Genomic DNA, 16,555 nt, shown 5'->3' with positions numbered 1-16,555 from the left:
CCAAGTTCCTCCTGGGAAGTGACTGCAGAAGAGAGTCTTGGGCTGTTGATATAATTAACTGTTGCGAGGCATTGTCTGAAAGCTTGAAACATCTATCTTTATGTTGTTAGAGCCTTGTTATATAATTCACACTTTGCTTTTGTAATCACCAATTTCTAGAAAGGATTGCAATTAACTAACATGTTGTTCAATGGACATGTGCTTGTCTTACTCCAATATTAAGGCAAATTTTCCTTTTTTCCCCCTAGCTCTAACCTCATATTTATATTTCCTTTTGACATAACTATAAGAAGATTCAGTTTTTTTTTTTACCTCTGACATTCTGTTTCTGCAGTACTCTGCTCCCTGAACTTGATGAATAGATAAAGGAATACATATAGGCAGCTCGTTATTATCCTGTAATTGACTCTAACTCCAGATCTACTTGCTCTGTATTTCAGCCAAGGGACTCCTTTCTGGCTCACATTTTCCTGTTTTGTCAAAGAAATAACCCCATGAATTTATTCCTCAATGACTTCTTTTTGTTTTTGCTTTTACCCTTGAAGGTGAGCCTCCAGTAAAATCTGGTGTTTGAGGCAGTGGCTTATTGCCAGCTGTGCTCCTTTACGCTTAACCTGTCTTACCTTTTTTATTCACTTTGTAAAAGAACTTTTTATTTTGAAGTAATTGCAGATTTATAGGAAGTTGCAAAAATAGTACTACGAAGAGTCCTGAGTACCATTCACCCAGTTTTCCCCAATGGTGACATCTAATATAGCTGTAGCATAATGTCAAAACCAGGAGATTGACACTGGTGTTGACTGTTAACTAGACCAACAGACCTTATCCATTTTTCAACATATTTTGTAGCTTCATTCATTTGTCTGTGTGGTTCTATGCAATTTTATCACATGTGTACATAACATACAGCCACCACCACAATCAAGGTACAGGATTGTTTCATCACCACAAAAGAGCTGCCTCATGCTGCCTCTTTGTAGTCACACCCATCTTCCATCCTTCTAACCTCCAACACTTTACTTTCATCTCTGTCCCCTGGGAACCATTAATTCTTTCAACTCTCTAGTTTTGTCATTTCAAGAATGTTACATAATTGGAATCATATAGTATTTAGCTTGACTTTTTTCACTAAGCAGAATGCCCTTGAGATCCATCTGATATGTTGTGTGTATCAATAGCTCACTGCTTTTTATTGCAGAGTAATAATATTCCAAAATAAGGATGTACCAGAATTTGCTCATCCATTCACCCTTTGAATAATTTGGGTTGTTTCCAGTATTTTAATATTAAAAATAGGCTTTTATGAACATTTATATGTAGGTTTTTGTGTGAACACTAGTTTTCATTTTTCTTCCTTGAAGATTTTATAAATTTCTAAAGAATAGCCTTGCCTGATATGTAGTACACAGTTTAAGAAGAATATTTGTTATCATTTGATTAGAGTTCAGTAATAAATGATAGAGCTCCTAAAGATTTTATTTAAATAAAACCACGTCACTATAACAGAATGAATGAGAATGAATTACAGAGAATTTAATGTAATGCTTTTTGTTTTTTTGTTTTTTTTGAAAGAGTCCTCAGACAACAAGGAAAAGAAATCTTTCAGCCTTGAAGAAAAGTCCAAGATCTCCAAAAACCGTGTTCATTATATGAAATTCACAAAAGGTAAAATTAAGCATTTCTTTATTTGGGGTTGAAACCTCTATGTTCACACGAGGTGTCATCTTAAAGCACTTTTAGCTCTTCACCAGCTTCACTTCTTGTTTTATGTACAAAATGGGGGATTATGGATGGCCTGACTGACTTGATCTAAAGCAGTGCTCAAGTTTCAGCATTTATTGTTAATCGCCTGGCGACCTTGTTAAAGAGCAGATTCAGATCCATTAGCTCAGATGGGGCCCCATATTCGGTTTTAGAACATGTACAACAAATCCTTTGGCGAAGCTGAAAGCAGAAGTCAACTTGCTATTTAGAAGAGAAAAGGCACTTTATATGGCTAGGTCGGAAAATAATTTAAATTTATTGCTGAACATTTTTTTTACATTTTCTTGTTTTTCAGAGCATAATGTTGGTGCTGAATAGCTCCTAAAATGTGTCAATTTAGAGAATTATGCTCTGTGTTGAGTCTCCAGTATGAGAACTCTTGCTCCCAAGTTGACTCTTGTATTATTCCACACCATTTCTTCATTTCATGGAGTGTTAATTTGGCATTCCATGGTCATTGTGAAAGTAATGTTAGAAAACATGGTGTCCATCACCACCTCCCCACTCCCTTCCCCATTGACATGTAGTCAATTGTGAGTGCAGTTGTCGGCTTTAACCACTAGGTGGCAGCCTTGTATTGCTAAAAACAATTTAACTTGAATCATGAACTCCCCAAATGTTTTCCCATAGAACAGTATTATGCATTAAGTGCACTTTCCAGGCACAAAAGCCTGTTTATTACATAATCTATTTAAAGTATAAATATGATGATAATTTATGTTGTGATATCTAGTCACCGATGGATGGTCCTCTATGGCAGATTGGATGTACTTTTCTACCTCGAAATGCCAGGAAAATCACATCTCTTTCGTTAGTCTTGTTGGCATGATTGGGAATTCCCTACTTCCTAGAACCTGCCTGAATAGCAGTGGCGGCTAGAATTCCTGCTACTTTAAACTAGTAATGCTGTTCTTATTTGGGGCCAGGACTCCAAAAGGTAGGAATGGGTTTGGTTTAAGTGAGAGCCTGTGGCAGAGCTGAATGGAGTTGGGAGCTGAATAGCTTCGGGAGTGTGTGCAAGGTGAGACTGGTGCTTCCTCCTTCCCTCTCCCAGCAGGTGGAGTGCGTATGGCTCTCGTGTTCTCCCTTTCCTTTCTCTCAGGCTAGAACCTTCTTTGTTGTTTTTCTATATGGCTTCATATCAGGGTTTTTGTCCACTCCCGACCTGCTGCAGAACAGAAAACAGCCCTTTTGGCCATCAGTCCTTTTGAGGCGAGGCTAAATAGTAACTTCATACCCAACCCGTTATATATTCCTCCTTTCTTCATTAAACCCTGTAGAAAGAAGTAGAGATACAGCAGAAGGGTGCCGAGCAAATTAATGAAATTAAAAGTGACCTGCAACTTTTGAATGGTATGGCAGTCTTTTAAGCTTTCACTTTTGCAAATAAAATCTTGTAATTTTCTTTTAGCACCTCACTACATGCATGAGTTCGTCTGAGGCATTTGCTAAAGCCGGATAAACCTCCTTAGTCTTCTTTAATCTAATGGATGCCAGGAGTATCTGCTTTCTATTTCTAGTGAAGCCACTCCCTTGCCGAGCGACCCTGTCAGCCTGCTTGGTGTGTGGTGCCTTCGTTTTCTCTCTTTTAAAATAGGGTGTGCTTGTTTATCAGCCTTGCTTGGGGAAAAGGGGGATTAGGTATGAGGGGAAGAGAGTCAGGTAGCAGAGGAGATTGAGTGGGAAAACAGGACATGTGGAGACATAAATAGAAAAGATAGGAGAAGGAGGCAGAAGTCCAGGCAGTGAAGAAACTATTCACCATCCATCTTAACAACCCACGGGGAAAGCTTATTTTAAAGTTCTTTAATTTACTAAAAGAAATGTTTTCTTGTAGTGCAACTATTGTCCCTGGATATGAATGATAAACGCTAAGTTTCCTCTAAGGTAGACTGTCTTAGGCCACAGGAAACCTGAGCCCTGGGCATCACTCTCTCAGACAAATCGCTTAACCACTTCCCTTCTTTCACACTCAGTTTCCTCTTTTGTAAAATGAGGAAAGGTTTGTAAGTCACTATTGAGTTCTAAAATAGGTGCTATTTTAGGGCTTATCAGAAATGACCCCATTATATGGAACTTTTGATTGTTCAGCATTATGGATAATAAGGATTTTAGCCTGTGGATGTGCATATAATGAAAATAACTACTTCGCTTATTGGATGAGGATCATTCATATTGTAACCCATCACTGGTGCAGAAAACCAAACATTAGAAGACGTTATTTTATGTAGCTTGGTGTGAAGAGCAATGATAAACATTTTACTTTGGTGAGGTTACAGCAGCAAATAGCACTGTAAAATTTGCACCTGCCTGAATATTGGCAATATCATTTTAGTTCCGATACATACTTATTTCTTTCTCTAGTCCTACATTTACTATTTTAATTTGAAACAGTTTATTATATACTTTTAAAAGTCACTTTCATCCATATTTGTTTAAAAGCCTAACTTCAACGTGGTTACTTTTAATTCGAGAAATGTTTGGCAGTGCCATATCTGCAGAGAGGAAACAACAGGGAAAAATATCAATTTCAACAAAACCACTCTTGAAGTTTTTCTGTATACAGTGAGCAGTTGTCAAGACAGCATGGCTTTTTTCTCCCTGGTTATGCAATGGGTGGATAAAAAGTTACACAAACTGTAGTTGTGCAACTTCATCGTGGTAATTTACTCAGACCTCTATCCTTGTGACAATTTGTAGTATTTTGCTTCTTAAACAAGGAAACTACATGCACAACACATGTCCCGGCAGTTGTTAGCTTGCTAGCCTGGAAACACAGACTTGTCCTTCCCCTAGCGTGGTTAACTCCTGCCCACGGTTAGACTCTGATGGGTGTGAAGTTTCCTCTTTTGATTCTTTTGACACTTAAATATAAGTGTCAAAAGCTGCACCACTGCAGGCTTTTAAAAAATTCTGACTCTGATTATATTTCACCCCCTACTCTGATCCTTTCACGGTTCCTGGTTTTCTGGTATTAATTACCCTTGTAGTGAAGTCCTAGGCGTATTATCAGTCCCATGTGTTTTCATTTTTATAAATATAATATTGTCTGTTTTATCCTTCTTGATTGGGGGATGCATATGAATTTTCTAAACAAGTGAAGCTGCCTACCTAAGCCTTAATTTTTGTTTTCATAAACACGTTTCTCAAACCTGTGTTTCTTTGCCCTTGCCCTTTTACTCTTGAGTAGAAAAACTCCGAGTTTTTGAGCCTCAGTTACAATAAAGTTTTCTCCTTAGAACTTGTTGGGTTCTATGTATGACTGCTGCCCTGAAACTAAAGGGCTCCAAATCTCTGTGATTCTTAAGTTCTTATGTTTATTTTTCATAGTTTCATTTGCTTCCCATGTGGACTTGGTGTTGTACGTGTCTGGTTATAGCAGTAACAGCTCTCCCTTCCGGTTTGCTACCCTGATAGACGGGAAAACCTGATACTTATGATTACTAAAAAAAACAGCTAAAATGATCATAAAGTGCTTTTCTACCTGCTCATCCTTTCATGGACCTTTGTTACATCAGTTTGGCTACTGGAAGCCTTTTTTCCTGGTCCTCAAAATGTTATGGCCAGTTGAAGACTAATAGATACACAAACCAAAACCAGACAGATAACATATTTCTTAGCCTGTTTAATTTCTTGATTGTCATTTTTCTTCTAAGAGCTAAGTTTATCAACAGTATTTGCTGTGATTTGACTATAATTCAGAACTGAGACCAATAAGCTTTTCAACTCATTTTTAATATGTATATTTTATTCAAAAGTGGCCATAATTTTATAACATATATGAACTATTCAACCAGGACCACTAACTAATAACTATTTCTATATTGCTTCCATCTTCCATTTTTATCTACGTTGGAGTTCCTTTCCATTGGTCTCTGACTCTTAATTCTTCTCTGTGTTTTGTTTTCCAGATCAAATCCAGAGCAAGGCCTGTAACAACCCTGCTTTCTACATTTACTTAAGGGAGCTTTGCTAGAGGATAAAAATTTCTGAAACAAGAACCCATCACCAAAGCTTTAGAAACACTTGCAACCTTCCTTCATTGGTATAGCTCACTATCTATCAGCTTGGCAGTTTTCCCTTTGATTTTTAGATGTGTCATATTTTGACATCCTGTTTTAAAGTTGTAATCTTGCATGTACCCTCCCTTCCTTAACCCCTCCAGCATCCCTTTTAGTTGAATTGCTGTAAAAGAGGTCTTAATTTGCATTGCTTTTAGGGTATCTGTTGCGTATCAGAAGATAGTTTAGGATAGATGGCCTGTACACATTTTGAACTAAGTACAACTCCTTTTTCTGAAATAAACTGCTCCCCTAAATGAGTTCTGCAGTGCAAAATGGACAGTGCTGATGACAAAACTAAGACTAGGTCTGTAGGGCCCCTGACGGTTTGTCCACTTCTCCCCAGCACAACCAATTTTATTCCCCACTTCTCTGGTTTATTTCTTGAGTTTCTCTCTGGGATACACTTCATTTTGTTGTTAAGTTGGTTTCCTTTGGGGTCTTTTGTCTGGCTTCCACTTAATAAACAATTAGAACCAGGGAGGCCTCCTTTCTAGCTCTGGAAGAAAGGAGAGAGCAGCACAGAGCCACACAGGAGTGTGTCCTTCCTGACAGGAACAGGTAGCACTGACTGCACCATTGAATCTGGTATTGCTGCCTAGGAAACTGGTTTTGGCACCTGGCTTTGCATTAAATTGAAGGGTGTTTTGTTTTTTAATTTCACGGAGTCACTGGGCAATATCATATTTGAATGCCCCGGTGATAGTCAGTGAACTAGAACCTTCTGGGTCATGATTACTTTGCCAAGTCAGTTTGCTACAGGAAACCAAGAAGACAAGTGAGCCTGTGACAGTGGAACTCGGGCTTCCAACTCAAAACAGAAATTCCTGTGTCTAACCCAGAGCTTCACTCCCCCAGAGCCTCAAGACTTTACATGTATTATAGTAGCTTCATTTTAAAAGGCATTTACCATGAAGCTGACAAATGGGAATAGATTTGGTTGACTGCTCACAGAGTATTTTTGGTAGTAGTGGAAATTTCAAAGAAGTGAATTTTATAATAAATTAGTTGGTTTGTGGGTTTGAAATTAAGTTAGAGTTTAGTGTTTTTAATAAGAATCATGGGTCTTTTGGCCACTGCTGTTGCCAGAAACCATTTAATTTCCTGCTCTTACCATGCATACTGTTACTTAAAGCTGATACAGCTATAACAATAAAAATTTTTTTAAAAGAAAAATCTAAAATTCACCCTAATACGGTACTTTTTTATTTGCATTTATTCGTTTTAAATATGCATTTGTTCAATTGATTATTGAGCTTCTATGTCAAATACAGTGTGTTCTCATTCACGTGTGTATGTGGGGGTTTGAAGCTATGTATTTAGCAGCATTTTTTATTCTGCATTTTATAATCCTAAGTAAGTAGCTCATGTCTCCTTGAAGTAAGTAAGATCTATTTCATAAACGGGCCCAGAAATGATACCTCGAAGGCATACCAGTAGGAGAGTAGCTTTAGGATTTAATTCTCCTCTCAGTCTTCATGCTCTTGGTTGTTTCTGCCATTCAGAGAACATCAAAAGTTCTGGTGCTCAAACACTTGATCTGATTTTTAAGTGATTTTAAAATTTAATTAATTTTATTTATTAATTAAAGAGTTGTAATCTGTCAAGGGGGGAACAGAAAGTCAGTAGTTTATAAAATTGCTTCTTTTCCAAAACCCATTTTGCTTTCAGGAGTTTCATAGGTGATATTTGTGCTCCGCATTTTAGAAGGAATGGTGTTACTAAAAGGCATTGTGTTGTTTTTCTAGGGAAGGATCTGTCATCTCGGAGCAAAACAGATCTTGACTGCATTTTTGGGAAAAGACAGAGTAAGAAGATGACCGAGGTATGAAGTCACATACAGCTGACATGTTCTGTTTCCACACTGTTTGATTTTCAACTGTGTATAGAACTACTTATTAAGAATAGTAGTTTTCAGACAATGTTCCCCCCGCCCCCACAAAATAAATTCAGAGGCAAAAAAAACCAACTGTCAGGCATCTTACAAAGGCTAAATGGGGTCCTCTTAACAACAAGAGTTGGTAGATAATATGTTTTATAAGGAATCTGGAAAAGGGTCGGTGTTATCTGGGTTTTGTTGTTGTTGTGTGAGGACTAGACTCACCTTGGGGATGAATCACTGCTGCTCTGTTCAAAGGGGGAAGTATCTCCCATCTCCAGGAGAGAGGGAGGCTGCATGCCCTGGCTCTGCGTGCTTTGCTCAGGCTGCATCTCTCCCCACGCCATGTTTGGAATATGGCTTGGGGAGGAAGGGTATCACCTGTGTCCTCCAGTTCTGGTCTATTCCATGTTAAAAACATTTTGAAACGGTGTTGGAACAATCAGCATTGAGACTCTGGAAGGGACTTAGATGTAGTATTTCTTCTATTGCATAATGCTGTTTGTTTCAGAACTAGAAGATAATAGGGTGACTGAACTACACCCTAAATAGGACAAATCCATAATTCATAATCGTAATTATTAAATTGGGCTGTGTAATAGAGCATAAACATCTTTGTGCCACTTACGACTGTAAGAGACAGCCCTGGAAGTAGTTAGGATATCAATAGTAGATTTTTAAAATACAGATTTTTAGAGATAATGGGATAAAAATATCTAAAGTTGATGATGTCTCCAAAAATATGAAATATATGGTTGCTACAGCTAATTTGATATGTCATTCTTATGTTCTTTTGTTGGCTCCTGTTCAAGGCCTTTGGTGACTATAGAACAAAAAAGACATGTTTCATTTATTTCTGATAGTTCCCCAAACTGACAGTTTTTTCCAGGATGGTAGTTATTTGTTACTTAATAGTTTCAAAGACTTTGGAATTCCCAGTTTTTAGAAATTTTGTTTGATGATTTCCTTCGCAGGTTGGGAGTAAATTTTTAGTCTTTCGGCCCTTTTCTTTTTTTTTTTTTTTTTAGCTGAGCCATCCTGCTACCTGTTGGCAGCTCAGCGGCCGCTCAGTTCGGGCTGGGACTCGAACCGCTGTTGCTCAGAAATCAAACTCTTGAGCGAGCTCTTAACCAACTGAGCCACTCGGCCGGCCCTTTTCTGCCCTTTTCTGCCCCTACACCTTTAGCAGCAAGGACAAAAGAAGCAGGCCCCACCCCGGGAAGGAACCCTGGGCCCCACGCTTGTTGAGGGCTGGTGCCTCTGGATCTCTGCTGAGTCATGTTAAAGGCAGATGTGTCAGAGAGGAGGATATCAGGCCATACTGGATCCTTCATCCTCTAGAGGCAGTTGGAAAGAGCTGGGGGTGATCAGACAACCCTACTTTTGGTCACACCTCTACCCCTCAGCGGTTACTGTAGGACCTGGATGAGGCCCTCTGCCTTGTTCACTAAGGACTTTGCATCTGGTTTATCTCACTCAGTCTTCCTCTTCAACCCCTCTCCTTTGACCATCCTCAGTAATTTCAGGCCCCTCAGGGATACCCTGTCACCTCTGTCCTGCCCCACCAGCCCCCTCCTGTGGTCACACCCGGAACCTTTGCGGTAGCCCCGCATCCCACTCTGGCGCCCTGATGCCCTTCCCGCTCCACTGGCTTTTCCGAATCCTTGCGTTCGTGAGTCCTCGGTCCTCCCTCTTCTCCCTGCTGCCTACTCCTACTGGCCCAGCCCTCGTCTTCTCCAGCACCCTTTGAAATTTTATAGTTGAACAGATCAGGGAAGGAGATATTTATGGGCTTTTGGTAGAACTTGAAAAGGGTGTATGTGGTAAGCACAGGAAAGTTTGTCATTATAGATGAGAGGTTTCTCATCTTCTGGCAGACATCTGTCTACTTGAGGACTTACTGGTGTTAGGTGCCATGAGGTTTTCAACACTATTTGTTGTTACTTGACTTTTTGGTGGTGTAGTCATTTGTGATCATGTTAAAATAAAGTGGGCCCGTATTTGAGCTTCAGAAACAATTGCTCGCTATTAGCCCAGGGAAAATCTATTGGGTTGTCAGGAAAGTCATGACACATTTTTGCTACGAAAAACCGAAAAAATACGTCATGACTTTTCCAACAATCCAATATTTTGGTGCAATTGGTATAAAGACCAACCTTGATATAATACTGTTTTGTGCAAGATTTATGTCTAGGTACATCTCAATCTCTTAGTTTAATGTTTTCTTCTAATGATGCATTTAAAATCCTAATTGTTTGGCGGGTCAGTTTTATATCACAGTGCAGCAGTGGTTCTCAACAATACTGGCGTTCAAATCTTCTAAGGAGCCTTTAAGGAAATGCTAATACCAGGGCCCCACCCTAGACCATTCAAATTCAAGTCTTGGGTTAGGATCCAGACTAAGTATTAAAAAAGAAGAAGGAAAAAAAAATTTGTTAAGAAAAATAGCATACTCAGATAAGTATTCTAATTATTATTCTAATGTGTAAGAAGGAGTAAGGATTGAGAACCACTAGTAGAAGCCCTGATGTGTAACTATATTGGTAGAACTTCTGGCTTTAGGGTCACAAATATTGCCTAGGACAGGGCTTCTCAAATCTTTTTTATTTTTTTAGATTTTTTTATTGGGGAATTGGGGAAGGGGAATAGTGTTGGGGAATTGGGTAAGGGGAACAGCCAAGTTGTCCTTCAGTCTTAGTTGCGGAGGGCGTGGTCCATCATCCCATCCCATGCGGGAGTCGAACCAGCAACCTTGTTGTTAGGAGCACATGCTCTCAGCCATCCTGCCATCTGTTGGCAGCTCAGCTCAGGTGCAGTTCACTGGCCCATGTGGGAACCGAACCGGTGACCCTGTTGCTCAGAGCTCATGCTCTTAACCAACTGAGCCACTTGGCTGGCCCCTCAAATCTTAATATGCACAGATCATCTGGGAATTTTGTTAAACTGCAGATTGTGGTTCATGGAGGTGGGTGGAGTCCCAGATTCTGCATTTCGGGAAGCTCCAAGGTGACAATGCTGCTGCACACACCTACCTACACACTGAGTAGGTAGGACCTCTGTAGTATTCTACATTTGACATATACCTGCATGTGTATGTAAGATAGAATGAATTTAAATTTAATCACATCTTCAGACACCAAATAAGTTTGCAAAGCACAGTCACTTTTAAATTTAGATTTTACATACATGTGGATTTTCATATATAGAGTGTGCTTTTATTGAGGCACACCTGTACCTTCCCTGAATAAACTGTTGCTAAGAAACCTTACCATGTTAGTTACAACAGCTCTTATAGCCAAGGGCAGGAGGCCTTTGATCAGATGTGTTTGAAAATACAACCTCTTTTGGCTCCTGTTCTCAGTTGGAATGAAGATTGCTTTGTTTTCACTCCCTTGACCCCCATAGCAACATTGGCCTGCATTTATACGTGGCATTGCCAAGGCAGAGGTGCTGCTGGAGGTCAGATACCTGCAGAAGCTCAGAAGCCATGGCAGTGCTGAATGCTGGAGCAGCAAGACCTCTCCGGGTGCTCTGGATAGGCACTGATAGTGATCTTGTGTTTGCATCTAATTTAAAGAAGCTTGGGCACTGACCGTGTCTGGCTGGGGGCCACATCATAGCTCTCACGTTAGCCCAAGTTTACTAATTTCTACAACCCCTGGCTGTTACAATAATAGAAATTACAGCTCTGTTCAGCATCTGTGTGCCAGACAGTGTGCTAGACACTTATGATAGCATCTCATTTAATCTTCATAACAATCCTATGAAACAGGCATTGTTAGCACCTCTTTAGCAGTGAGCAAACCAAAGCTCAGAAAGGTTTGCTACAAAGCTCCAAAATGGCACAACTGGGATTTAACTCCAGGTCCCTTTGGTTCCAAAGTCAATGTCCTTTCCCCTCTACCACAGCACTTCCAGTGTCAATGAACTTTTTTTTGCCGTTTCAAAAAAATCTTCATTTAAATGACTTGAGTTATGCTTTAGGAGCTGTCTTTGAGATTGTTGTCAAAGACATAACTAGTTAATACATTATCATAATGCTGTGGGAAAATGACTGGCTGTTATCCTTGTTTTGCCGAAAATAATGGGGTAAACTTTAAAACTTTTCTTCCTTGCCTTCAGTCAGACTTGAACTGTGATGGGTTCAGGAGCATCTTACAAATGCCTGAGCCAGCTTTGGGAATGATCTTATTTTGTCATTGGCGCTGTCGGCTGAATTAAGAAGGAGCTAGCTTGAGTATCTGGAGCATAGATGCTTTGTTACTTGTGCATTTTCTGGTCTCTCACGTGAATTGAAATGATCTGAATGTATTTATATTAAAAAAAATCAGCAGCCCTTGATTAATAACAGTCATGAGGTTATTTTGCTTTTGTTTTTTTTAAAAACGTTCTTATTTCTTTTTTTTAAAGATTTTTATTGGGGAATTGGGGGATGGGAACAGCACTGGGGAATTGGGGGAAGGGGAACAGACAAGTTGCTGTCCTTTTGTTCTTCAATCTAGTTGTGGAGGACGTTGCTTTACTGGCCCAAGTTGGCACCATCATTGCGCTCTTCCCGGGCGAGGCATATCAGTCTCCAGCTTCTGGACGGCTGCTCACGGCAGCTGCTGGCCGCTCACGCTGGCTGCTGGCTACACACGGTAGCCCATGGCAACCCACTGCAGCAGGGGCTGCAGCCTACGCCGTCGCTAGCGACTCATGGCAGCCCAGCTCCAGGTTGAGCTGTTGTTCAGCATCTTAGCTGTAGAGGGCAGTGTCACTGGCCCTCACATGTGGGATCCGAACCGGGGCCCTCTGGCGTCCCAAGCCAGCTCTTAACCAACGCGCCACTCAGCCGGCCCTTTAAAAACTTTTTATTTTGAAATAATTATAGATGTGCAGGAAGTTTTAAAGATAGTTCAGAGGGGTTTCATGTGCCCTTCACCCAGTTATCCCAGTGGTTACATCTTACGAAAGTATAGTACAGATGGAAGCCAGGAAATTCACACTGATACCATCTTTGTGCATAGTTCTGTGCCACTTTATCACACTTGTGGATCTTGTAACCCCTGTCTCAGTTAAGATACAGAACCATTCCCCTACCACAGAAATCCTCATGCTGCCCCCAATTATAGTCTCACCCCCTCTACCATCATCCCTAACCCCAGCCACCACTGCTGCCCACAGAATTGTCTAATTTGTAATAGAATATATGTGAACCATTTGATTTCTCACAGTTTGATGCCGAGTCTGCTCATAACAATAATAATCAATTAACCAAGTTTTAAGGGCTGATTGTAATCTCCATGACTCACCTCCTGCCCTTATTCATGCTAAATTTTATGTCTTCTGTCTTATGGGTCTTTAGAGAAAGCCTTGTAGAAATCAGCTTATTTGATGTTCTTCAAGTCCAAACCTATTGATTAAGTCATTTACTTCAGTAATTTCAGAAACATATCAAACTGTAAACTGATATATACGTACAAAGTGGTATCACTATTATGTGACAGGTTTGTCATCTGTAACATAATCTGTGAGTATAGGAGAGTCTGGGCAGTGTCTTGGGGTACACTCATTATAGTGAGGTTGATGAACTCCTTTAAATTGCATGCAAAATTTGTATATGGGCATGTGTACATGTATGTATGTGTGGATATAGCAAGTTCTCAGTGCTTTTATCAGATTTTCAAAGGAGTCCTTGATCCAAAAAGAAGCTTTAAAATCCAGTACTGCATAAAAAAATCCCTTCCTAGTTAAAAAAAACAACAAATCACTTACAATGAAAATTTTGTGAGGGTAGCATATATTGTGTAGTAAAACAAACTAACTGTTCCAAGCCAAGAAGCTGATTCCTTATAATTATTTAACATATGATACATGAAAATAAAAAGAAAATAATATCGAAACAACCCAAACTAAACCTAAGATGGCTAGGACACATTTATGAAATTTAAATTATGTGTTCTGTCCTCTCTAACCTGCATACATCTAATGAAGAAATCAGTCCACTGTGTTTTTACATGTGAACTTTTTCATCCATCACACACACTGGACAGTGAACTACTTAAAGAGGGAGGACTTGTGTCATCCTCATTTCTGGACCCCCAGCATGTGATGAATTCAGTGTTGTCCTTCAGTCTTAGATGTGGAGGGCACGGCTAGCTCAGCTCCAAGTCCAGTCGCCATCCGGCAGCCCATCGGCAGCTCAGGGCAGCTCAGGGCAGCTCAGCTCAAGGTATCGTGTTCAATCTTAGTTGTGGGTGGGCACAGCCCACCATCCCATGCAGGAGTCGAACCGGTAACCTTGTTGTTAGGAGCTCGTGCTTGCACCAGCTGAGCCATCCTGCCGCCTGTTGACAGCTCAGCTTGGGCGCAGCTCACTGGCCCATGTGGGAATCAAACCGGCGACTTTGTTGCTCAGAGCTTGCACTCTTAACCAACTGAGCCACTCGGCCGGCCTCCGTTCTTCTCTTTTTTAAAAATGGACATGTTACTTATGGTTTATATTGCTTCAAAGTTTATCTTTGAAACAGTTTTTCCTTTTGAAATGTTTTGATCAATAAATAACTATCTCTTCTCTGAGAGTAGAAAATACTCATCAATTCATTTCCAATCCCCTGCCGAGCATAACCCACTGGTGTGTACGTAGTAGATTCTTAAACGAGGATTATTGAATGATTGTTTGCTCTGCCACTTTATGTTTTTAAAAATCAATCTCATTTGCCAGAAATTAGTTTTCTCAGACATTGCATTTCACTTTAGAATAGTTTTTCATAGTCTTGACCGTTTTCCACTGCTACGGAAGTGAAAGCCTTCCTATCTCATCAGGAACTAGACTTAATTTTATTGGCACTTAGTGTCCCCTCCAGCCACACAGGCTGTCCAGGGGCACTGTTTCCCAGCTGAATGTGGCTATTCAGGACTACTTGCTTAAACAATGAAAGAAAGAACATCACAAACTACCAACTACTCAGAAAACTTTTAATCAACTCTACATGGGAATGGCTGGTTGCATGTTTCTGATTTCCAAGTCTTTATGCTATATTAATTGGAAGACAATAACTCCGGATTGGAGTGAACCTAAATTGGAGATGTATGCACTTTCTACAGAGACAAAGAAATGATCGAATATATTGAATTGAAATTACTAGGGTCCCTTGAGACCAGCAGCAGGTACTTGGGCTGGCCAGTGCCTGCCAGGAGTTGAAGATACGAATGTGTGTGTGTATGTGTGTGTCTTTTCTTACTTGGTTTGCAAGTTGGGGTTGGAGACACTGAAAAACAAATTCCATTAGTTCCTATCTGGTTGAACTTCCTGATACTCCTTTTTTTTTTTTTCCTTCTCATTTTTTCCCTCCCCCACCTTCCCAGTTTCCTTCCTCTATCCAGCTTGTTTCCTGATTCAGCCTTATCACTAGAGAAAATACTCCTAAACCATATCAAGGATTTAGAATGTGCTACCAGCATTCCTACTTTGTTTTTCCAAACAACATGTTTCTGGCATAGGCTCCTGGCAAAATAATTGCCAATTTATTCACCTCTGTAGCTTGATTGAATTAGAAACCTTGTGAGCATTTCTTATACTCTCCCAGGATACCCAATCATGGACCTTAAATTTCCTTGAATTCTGATGGCTTTTGCTTTTTGAACCAAAGCATGACTTCGTTGTGATTTGTGTCCCCTTCTCATCAGTTATAATAACCCGCTTTCTTTCCCATTTCTTGCTGATTGTTAAACCTGAGAACTAAGCAGATCTTTCTTTTTTAGCTGGTTAAATTCATGGGGTATTTTGGGCCATTCTTTATTCCAGTTCTGTAAATTGCCCTAAGCAGCTCATAGGGAAGATCATTGGGGGGGGGGGGGGGGGGGGGGGGGAAGAGACCTTTTAAAAAAAAATATTTACTTGAAATGTCTTTGCATCAAAGACTATTTCCCCTTACTTCTGAATTTTCATGTTAATAACTCATAGTCATGAATTAGGTTGAGTTTTGTAACTGTTTTACAGTTACACTCTTATATATACTCTAATATATATATATTAGACTTATAATAAGTATAGACTCTTATTATAAATTAGAAACTTTCCTGTTTCTGAAACCTCTATCACTCTGCCTTCCCCTCCTCACCCCAGATCTGGGCATCAGCATTCAAAAGTTGGGCAGCTTTCCCTGCCTACTATTTGCTAAAGTAAACTCTAAATGACCAATTGTTTACTTAGAGATAAGTTTCAGCTAAGCCCACAAACAAGCCAAATAATACATTTAATATCTAAAGCTTATTTTTTTGCCAGCAATGATGACTTCAGTAATTCTTGTCATCCTTTTGACTGTTGATAACAGAATCAAGGTTCAAAATAATTTCTCTAATCTGGGACATTTGGCCAAAAGTAAATAGATGAAATTTTATGAAGATACATAAAGTCTCATTTAAACCTGGAAAGATCCAAGTTGGTAGCAGCTGGATGAGAATTAAATTCGAGGTTACGACATGTCACCTAACCATAAGTTTAACCTAAGCCAAAATATGTAGTATGCCAACTACCCTGAATGCAGGCTTGGGCTGCATTGGAAGGATCATGCCTGTTGCTGAAAGCAACAGTCTTTCTGCTTGTTTTCTGCACTGGTGACTGTATTTGAACTGTTCTATTTGGGACTAGGTGCCATATTTTAGAAGAGTGCATTGAGACAATGCATTAGAGACATAGGTATCTGGAAAGCACGTTAGGCACAGGAACAGGTCAGGTAGATGAGCCTTTAGGAAATTCTTCCTGTACTACAGAGAGATCCTGACTTTGAATGTTGGATGCTTTCAGTGTGGCTCTCTAAAAAGAGCACACATTTGTTTGGTATGCTTCATGAGGAAGAACTGGTAT

The 16,555-nt window shown here is 39.9% G+C and overlaps 1 protein-coding gene across 1 annotated transcript in view; it reads left to right on the top strand.

Moving 5' to 3' along the window:
* PINX1 (PIN2 (TERF1) interacting telomerase inhibitor 1) overlaps positions 1-16,555 on the top strand; it is a 90,288-nt gene that overhangs the window by 16,052 nt on the left and 57,681 nt on the right. The window contains exons 5-6 of the mRNA XM_019636175.1: positions 1,573-1,665; positions 7,574-7,650. Of these exons, the coding sequence (XP_019491720.1) occupies positions 1,573-1,665; positions 7,574-7,650 (170 nt within the window). The remainder of the gene's footprint in view (positions 1-1,572; positions 1,666-7,573; positions 7,651-16,555) is intronic.

This window comes from Hipposideros armiger, unplaced genomic scaffold, assembly GCF_001890085.2.
Source record: "Hipposideros armiger isolate ML-2016 unplaced genomic scaffold, ASM189008v1 scaffold_27, whole genome shotgun sequence".
Taxonomy (NCBI): domain Eukaryota; kingdom Metazoa; phylum Chordata; class Mammalia; order Chiroptera; family Hipposideridae; genus Hipposideros; species Hipposideros armiger.
This window is presented reverse-complemented; position numbering and strand designations above follow the sequence as displayed.